Genomic DNA, 9365 nt, shown 5'->3' on the forward strand with positions numbered 1-9365 from the left:
TACGTTTATCAATGATGTTCAAGATAAAATTAATGTTGAAAAATTAATGCAAAGCAGAATTGATCTGAGTAAGTTTTTATTTAACGTGTCGCATTAAAATATAGGTCGTGTGAAACATCAAACCTTTTAACAAGACAATATTTCAAAGAGTCTCACGAGAGTAAGATACGATATCATGTCTTATAAAACAAGAAATATGTGGATAATTTGTTTTATGTTTGAGATGGTAATTATCTATTGTATCTTCATGAGCTTTTTGAAGAATAACCGCTGGTCCATTAAGGACATGAGTGGCGGAAGACACACTCGAAGATTTTGTTATTACACTTTCATTAAAAGGCATTAAACAAGACATGCCATTAGGATTCACTGTAAAACCTTTTTAACTAAGCAGGTATGACTGTCATTTATGTAACATTTTAACATTAAGTGGGTTTTGAATTACACGTTAACTTATGTATCGTGATATTACCGTTGGGGACAGCTTGTTATCATGAGAATGTAGATCTAAAAACCGCATACATACAAAAATGTATTTTATAGCTATCAAGCATCCGAATATAGTATTTGATGTTAAAAACAGTTTGCCAGCTGCGCTTGTGTTGTTAATTCTAATACATGATTATTATTCATAAATAGAAGCATCTTTTCTTTGCAATTGGCACGGTGCAATTCGGTGAGGGTACTGAATGTGAATGAACGTTTTTTTTTCAGTAATGTTCAAGAACTATCGCATGGTGTGTAGCATAATTGTCGTCACAACTTCATACTTCACTCACTGATTATCATAATATGTATATATCAAGCAGCATCCGGTTGATATTACACCAGATGATCATCAAAATATCTAGCAGCTTTCTATGAAATTGTTTTATTATTATCACTATTATCATCCTTTTATCAGTATAATCTAACTGTCATATCTAGGACTGTAAGTGTAAAGAACACTCAGAATATTGACCATATATTTGTAGTGAATATTATGTGTATGTAGTAAATTTATTGTTTACCTATACTTAAGAAGGTTTCATTTTTCTATGTTATAAAAGTATGGTTACCTTGTTAGAATACTTTACAATACCAATTAGTTAGACATTTATAATTCATGGCCCAAAATGTGTTCAAGCATATAACCATATTTAAAAACCCATAAATTCTCTAGCTCAAATTATGTGTTCGGTAAATCAATATTAATAACAGTTTGTCTGCCAAGATTTTTTGACACACCTCTTGAAGTACATAAAATACTAACTCGAGGATTAGGCCCTGACTCCCTACTTGCGAGGGCCTTGCCATTCCCAGTAACTTGTTTTTCATTGTTACCCGAATAAGGCAACTGTGTAAATAATACACATGTTCTTATTTATTCGTAAGGAATTAAAAACATTAATTTTCAAAATTCTAATTAAGCTTGATTGTATTGTCGGAAATATTAACTAGCCCATTTTGCATAGGTTCCCCGGTTGAAAGCATTTCTTAACTATATCACCAAAGCGTTAACTTCATAAAAACACGAGCGGAAATCAATTGCTCATTACATTGTACCGAAGTATTTAGGTGTCTGTTAAACACAGACCGAATATTAAGGAAGAATATAATAGAAGTGTTCACCAGCAAAATGTAGTTCTTGCCAACCTAAGTTTGGGTTACTGAATGGATGAACGTTTTTCTAGTATTGTGAAACTGTAATTATTCCTAAAATTGAACTAAAACAATGTTTTACAAACTGAATATCAAAACTATTTTGTGGGATGTAACCTAAAATGACAAAGTTGTTTTTTCGAACGTAACCGTAAATATAAATGTTATTGTGTCAGGTATTCACTAACATTAAAATTGCGTTGTCGATATTAGAGTTAATGTCAATATTGCTTCGTCTGTGTTTCTCAACTTCTGTACCAGTATAACATGCTCTCCAAAGGTGGACTACGAATGATATCATACCCAATAAATTATTGTAAAGCTTCACGAAGACCGGGCACATCGCCCAAGTCATAAGCTCAAGAACGCATTATCGTTAGACCTATAATCTATCTCAGCTTAAGCTTTTATGTTAAATTGGTGATACACTTAACAATAAAAAGAATATTACCAAAGTATAGATTATATAATATTTGTTGCAAATGTGAGTTTACAATATCTATAACACTATAGTGTTTCAAACTCGTACTATGCGACCAAAAGTGTGAACTGATTCTCACGCGTGGATTATACGAACAACTTCACTCTATCAATAAATACTCGACTATGAGTTCCCTTTATGACAGATTAACCCATTATATTGTTACATAAACACGTTTTTTAAATTTTATTTCTTTAATCGAACTGTGGACAATATTTCTCTAAATATTACAACCATTTCGGTAGTATAATTTTTTTAAAATACTTATTCAGATCGATACAGTTTAGTTCTCATTCATCATGTTTACGTTACATCAAAACGTACATGTAGCCATATTCACTTGTTATATTCACACAAACATGGTGAGAATCGCCTGTAAATAGCGCATCTATTCAATTATGTAACTGCTAATAAACAAGTCTAAGTGGCTGAGACCATGGCTCTTGGGAATGTCAGTTACAGGTCAATAGTGTGTAAGACTATTAAATAACTGTTTAGAATTTATATCTGTATATAGCTTGTATACGTGGTACATAATATAGAAGTAATATAGATGATAAATACATATCATATAATTATGTGATACATATTTGAAATATAGGATGCCAAAAATAAATGCCAATTAATCTTAATTTAATTTCAAAATATAAAATCCACCTTCCGAAACTTTGATAAAATTTTCATTTTTGTAGAAACGAGAGTCGTTCATGTTTGTATAAAGTAATAAATCAAATATATATCATAATATTGCTATTGCGCGGATTTAAACTTTAATGAAAAAATATTCGACAATACGACATATTTTCAATCAATATCATATCCTTTAAAAATAAATCATTAAATGCATGATTTTACTAGCATGTCCATTTAAAAAAAAATGTCTCGAAGCAAGACTCCCGCAAAATGTTTGCTGAACGATGAATTATTAAATGAAGTGGTAATAAAACGTTATAGATAACGCTATTCTGTAGAAGTCAGAATGCAATCATATTAAATAACATTACATAAGATCCATAGTTAAATCAAATAGTAAATTTAAATCATTTGATTTCAGAAACAGTCATAGGAAAATATTATGAAGATAAGGAAGTCTATGTGCACAGTATTCATATGTTTCCTTTAAAGTGTATTTGTATCATAGTTTAGGGAACGACCTTTTTGTTGAAAATGAAAATGTGTCAGAGTTAAAACGAAACGTTTACCGCGTTAATTGGAATGTAGGTGTTAGTTACCCATACTCAGGTTATCGCACTGTCTGTCGGGAATAAAAGTAAAAAATGCTTGTGCATTGGTTATATATTTTTGGGGTTTACATACTGTGACGACAGCGAAAGGGATAATAATAAATTTATATGCTCGTACATTAATTACATTGCTTCTAGGGTTTACATATTGAAACGACAGGAGTTTTTATTTATGCCTATGACACAAAAGAGAAAACACATCAAAACACTCTGCAATCTTATTTATACCACTCGTAAAATCAAAATAACTCGTTTTCAATGCGCTTTATTTCCCCAAAATCATACTTACCCTTTTTCAATTTTTTTAGAATATCAACTGCACCTATCTGTGCTTATAACAATAACCAAGATTTACTTCCCCCGCAAGTACCTTTTACATGAAAAATACTATAACAAGATATAATATAATACAACAAATTTAAGGCAGTTATGTCAAAGCTATTATTCCTTCCAGAACTAAATTATTGCAAATGCGATTGTTTCTACAACTGAACAACATTTTAAAATAAAAATGTAAATTAAATATATCCAAAACGTACATATTTTTCTTATTTTTTTATTTCTTTGTTATAGCAGGACATCGACTAACGTCAAAGTGGAACCACCTTTAAACTAGAAATGTGTCCATAGGACACGGATGCCCCCACACGCCAATGTTCCGTCAATCTTAAGACTCTAGGTCAAATATTTTTTGGACTACATGTGCCACAAGTTGAAAACTAAAAATCAACAAAGGACCATAATTCTGTTAAATTTGTCGCAGCAAAAATTCCTTCCTTTACTACCATCTACACATAAAGGTTGTTCATCCCTGGAAGTTTAAGCAAAATCTGCCATCCCGTTTAAGAGGAGTTGCGTTCACACAATTTCTACATAGTATATAGTGAAAAAATCAACAAAAGGCCATAATTCTGTTAAATTTGGTCGCAGCAAAAAAATTCCTTCCTTTACTGCCATCTACACATTAAGGTTGTTCATCCCTGGAAGTTTAAGCAAAATCTGCCATCCGGTTTAATAGGAGTTGCGTTCACAAAATTTCTATATAGATATAGATATAGTGAAAAATCAACAAAGGGCCATTATTCTGTTAAATTTGGTGGCAGCAAAAATTCTCCTTTACTACCATCTACACATTAAGGTTGTTCATCCCTGGAAGTTTTAAGCAAAATCTGCCATCCGGTTTCAGAGAGAGTTGCGTTCACAAAAATTTCTACTTAGTTTATATAGTGAAAAAATCAACAAGGGGCCATAATTCTGTTAAATTTGGTCGCAGCAAAAATTCCCCCTTTACTACCATCTACACATAAGGTTTGTTCATCCCTGGAAGTTTAAGCAAAATCTGCCATCTGGTTTAAGAGGAGTCGCGTTTCACGAAAATTTCTACTTAGTATATATAGTGAAAAAATGAACAAGGGCCATAATTCTGTTAAAATTTGGTCGCAGCAAAAATTCATTTCCTTTACTACCATCTAAAACACATTAAGGTTGTTCATCCCTGCGGAGTTTAAGCAAAATCTGCCAGGTTGTTTCCGTTTAATAGGAGTTTGCGTTCACAAATCACAAAATTTCTACATAGTATATAGTGAAAATATCAACAAAGGGCCATTATTCTGTTAAATTTAGTGGCAGCAAAAATTCCTCCCTTTACTACCATCTACACATTAAGGTTGTTCATCCCTGGAAATTTAAGCAAAATCTGCCATCCGGTTTAAGAGAAGTTGCGTTCACAAAATTTCTACTTAGTATATAGTGAAAAAATCAACAAAGGGCCATAATTCTGTTAAATTTGGTCGCAGCAAAAATTCCCCCCTTTACTACCATCTACACATTAAGGTTGTTCATCCCTGGAAGTTTAAGCAAAATCTGCCATCCGGTTTAAGAGGAGTTGCGTTCACAAAATTTCTACATAGTATAAAGTGTAAAAATCAACAAGGGCCACAATTCTGTTAAATTTGGTCGCAGCAAAAATTCCTTCCTTTACTACTATCTACACATTAAGGTTGTTCATCCCTGGAAGTTTAAGCAAAATCTTCCATCCGGTTTAAGAGGAGTTGCGTTCACAAGATTTCGGGACGTACGGACGGACGGACGTACGGACGGACGGACGTACGGACGGACACTCGGACGGACAAGTGCAACGCTATATGCTCCCACTCTGTGGGGGCATAATAACTAGTATTTTGTATTAACAATATCGTATAACTTTTTAAAATGTCGCCTTATTTCTATAATTAGTATGTCAAGATTTCTCTGCTTTATATCTCAACAAGCATAATCAGTCTATGACGTACTTTGCAGAAGATATTCAGTACATTAGCAGAATAAAATGAAATATGCATGTATATATGTTAATAATGTCTATTTTCCTTTTTTTTACGATGCATGTAAGTGTGTCTCTAGACGAACATATTAGACAAATTTGTAAGTCATTTATAATTCATATGTTCATTTGTTTAACGTTTAGTTTAATAATATTTTATTGCATATATAAATATACATCAATTCATTTACATTAACAAAATTACACAATATACAAAAGGGTTGGGCCAAAAGTTTTTACAACATTATCGTGGGCCCTTCCCTGTAAATGATTAACATCAGTTTCATAAAGTAAAGAAAGTTATACATTAAAGTAAATATGCATTAAGTAACAATACATTTTCATTTTAAGATGAAAAGATAGAAGAGGGAAGAACAGAAAACAAGAAAAGAAATGTTGCTGTATCAGTTGTGTGTCGACACTACCACCAACAATCCCCATCATTAATTGTTAAGCAGATACCCATTTGTTTGTAATGAGCAAAAATAACCTTAAGTACTTGTTATAGTTAATTACAATAAAAAACAATGTAGTAACGTTTTATGTAAACCTCTTTGTTTCTTTGATATAATTTTGAACATGCTGAAATAAGATTTTGTTTTGAAAGTCGGTTAAATTTTCAATGCCAAAGAGTAGCTTTTTAGTACTAAGCGGGTGGAATTCTCTGGTGTTTGTAAATAGTTTTCTTCTTTGTATTGTATACTTTCGACATTGGAATAGGAAATGTTCGGCATCTTCAATTAGAGTACCACAATCGCATGCTGCACTAGAAGTAAGATGATTTGTAAAAAGGTCAGAATTCAGATTGCTACATTTATTTCTAATGCGAGTATGGTAGACAGCAGATACACGATCGCCTTCGATATAAAATGGTGGCACAATAAGGGCTTTATATAATGTTTTGAGCTTATTTTTGAATATTGATAATGTTTCTGATTCTCTAATATGGGCTGGTATTTCGTTCCATAGTTGTATAGAGGACGGAATGACAGACTTAGCATAAATTTCTGTTCTTCTTGCTATTGAAGCATAATTAGCATTATTTCGTAGCGAGTATAAATGTGAGGAAACATGTTCGACTGTTGGTGGGAATAAATGTGATAAATATAACGGCAAAAGGTTATGTTTTTCTTTATAAATTAAAATAAGTTTTTGCATTTTTCTCCTGTCGTCTAATGAAAGCCATCCTATTTCGTTTATAAGATTTTGAATTGAAACAGATCTAGTTAGACCTGTTACAACCCTTGCTGCTTCATATTGTAGTTTTTCTAAAGTTTCTTTTTCATATTGTGTACAGTTATCCCATACAATTGATGCATATTCAAGCCTTGGACGAAGATAGGAAACATATATATGATTAAGAGTATTTCTTTTAACTTTGAATTTTATCAGTTTCATTGAACCTAGTATTTTTGATGCAGATGATACTATATTTGCGATGTGCTCATGCCAGTTACCGTCTTGGCTAAAAGTAAACCCTAGATGTTTATGGTGGTCTACAAAATTAAGTTGAACATTATTAAAGTATAAATTAGGTCGATTTCGATTGACATATGTAAAGAACATCGCTTCTGTTTTTGCTGGGTTAAAGTTAACCAACCATTGTTTTGACCAAGTAAGAATGTTATCGAAGTCGTGATTAATAGTTTCTTCGATTGTGTTTACATTGTTTGATGTTACTGCAAGAGAACTGTCGTCTGCAAAGAGTCTTGTTACACTTAAAAAGGAATCCGCTATATCGTTTACGTAAATCAAAAATAAAAGAGGCCCAAGGACAGAGCCTTGGGGGACTCCACCGTATAAATACCTAGGTAAAGAAAACGAAGTATTAACAAAAACTTTTTGACTTCTGTTCTTTAGATAATTTTCCAACCAGTTTATTAAGTTTCCTTCAATTCCATATTGTCTTAACTTAAAAATTAAACCTTTATGCCAAACTCTATCAAAAGCTTTTGAAATATCACAAAAAATTATACATATTGATTCCTTAGTATCAAAGGATTTACAAATTTGGTTATAAATGTCTATTAATTGATACATAGTGGAGTGGCCTGGAAGGAAGCCTGATTGGTTTTGAAAAATAAGTGAATGTTCATTAAAATAGTTATATATATATATGTTTAAAAATTATTCTTTCCATTACTTTTCCGACACAACTTATTAGTGATATTGGTCGGTAATTAGATGCTTCATCTTTATTTCCTTTCTTATATAAAGGCATAACATGAGCAAGTTTCCAATTAGATGGGTACATATTGTCATTTAAAGATCGATTAAAGAGTAAACAAAGAGGTTTGCATATTGATTTAGATGTTTCTTTCAACATTCTATGACTAATTTCGTCGGGACCCGAAGCTTTATTGATGATAAGATTATCTAATATATCGGTAACTTCTTGTTCTGTAATTAAAAAATCATTAAGTTTTGAATGTGTTTTAAATGAAAAATCCGGAAGTTCAGTGTTTGAATCGTCAATATTTGAAATTGAAACAAAGAAATCGTTCAGCGTATTTGCTTTTTCTGTGTCAGAATATGATATATCTGTGTTATTACATTTAATAAGAGGTGGAATATTTCCCGAATCAGAAGAGTTTTCTTTGACGAGCATTTTTACCGTTTTCCAATATTTGCGCGAATCATTGCTATTAAGATCGTTAAGTGAAAATTCTAAATTGTTGTAGAAAACGTTTTTGGCATGTTTTTTCATATTATTTACCTTATTTCTTGTTTTTTTTGTATTTATTCCAGTCATGTACGTTATTTGAATTCAATGCTTTATGAAATTGTCTATCCCTAAGTCGCGTAGTTTTTCGAATTTCGGAATTAAACCAAGGTTTATCTTTAGGCCTTACTGACGCTATATACGTAGGAATGCATCGCTTAGCAATATCTAAAAAAGTGTTTGTAAAATGTTCGCATGCAATATCAATATTTTCACTGATAATTAACGACCAATCGAAATCACGAATAAGGGTATTAAATGTAGTAAAATCAGCGTTATTGTAGTTCCATACTCTTCTTTTAAATGATTTATTTGAATCAAATTCAATTTTGAAAAAAATGTAGGTACCGAAATGATCACTTATCTCGTTTGGTGTTTCGAAAATTCCCGAATCTAAAACATGAATGTTATTTGTTGTTGCTATAGGATCAATTAATGTACTGGTAGTTGGTGTAACACGAGTTGGTACCTGAATAACGTTGGTCATATTGTTCAGTAATAACACGTCGCGAAGTTTATGATTCGAACAATTCAGCTGGTCTTCATTTATATCTCCTACCATGACTATGTGGTTTTGCATCTCTAGAGCCTGTTCGAGACACCTATTTAATTTATCCCAAAAATCGACCGTACTATGAGGGGGCCTATATAAAGTGCATAATAGATATGAATGTTTTTTGTCTTTAATTTCTATCCAAAGCGATTCTGGAAGGATGTTTTCCAAAACATCTACACGTTTTGGTCTTAAAAAAGCGGAAACATAAGTTAATAACCCCCCAGCATGACATGAAATATCCTTACGAAACATATGATCGAACCCCGGTAAAATTAAGTTGTTATCTTGAACATTTGCATCCAACTTTGTTTCCGTAAAACACAAAATATCATAATCGAGAAAGTTGTCATTTACAAAGTCTAGTTTACTTCTAATGCCACGAATGTTTTGATGGTATATAG

The 9365-nt window shown here is 31.9% G+C and overlaps 1 protein-coding gene across 1 annotated transcript; it reads right to left on the minus strand.

Annotated features, from left to right (window-relative positions):
- Positions 1 to 1252: 1252 nt before the first annotated feature.
- On the minus strand, positions 1253 to 8970 carry LOC132730138 (uncharacterized; the record flags this gene model as incomplete). Its single annotated transcript, XM_060715994.1, has 3 exons — positions 8757 to 8970; positions 7830 to 8086; positions 1253 to 1336 (listed from the first exon to the last, which is right to left on the minus strand). Coding segments are annotated over exons 1-3 (555 nt in total), but the record flags the coding sequence as incomplete, so codon positions are not given.
- Between the last annotated feature and the right edge of the window lie 395 nt (positions 8971 to 9365).

The sequence above is a fragment of the Ruditapes philippinarum genome, unplaced genomic scaffold (assembly GCF_026571515.1).
Source record: "Ruditapes philippinarum isolate M1 unplaced genomic scaffold, ASM2657151v2 ctg9036_1_1_1_1, whole genome shotgun sequence".
In the NCBI taxonomy this organism is placed as follows: Eukaryota; Metazoa; Mollusca; class Bivalvia; order Venerida; family Veneridae; genus Ruditapes; species Ruditapes philippinarum.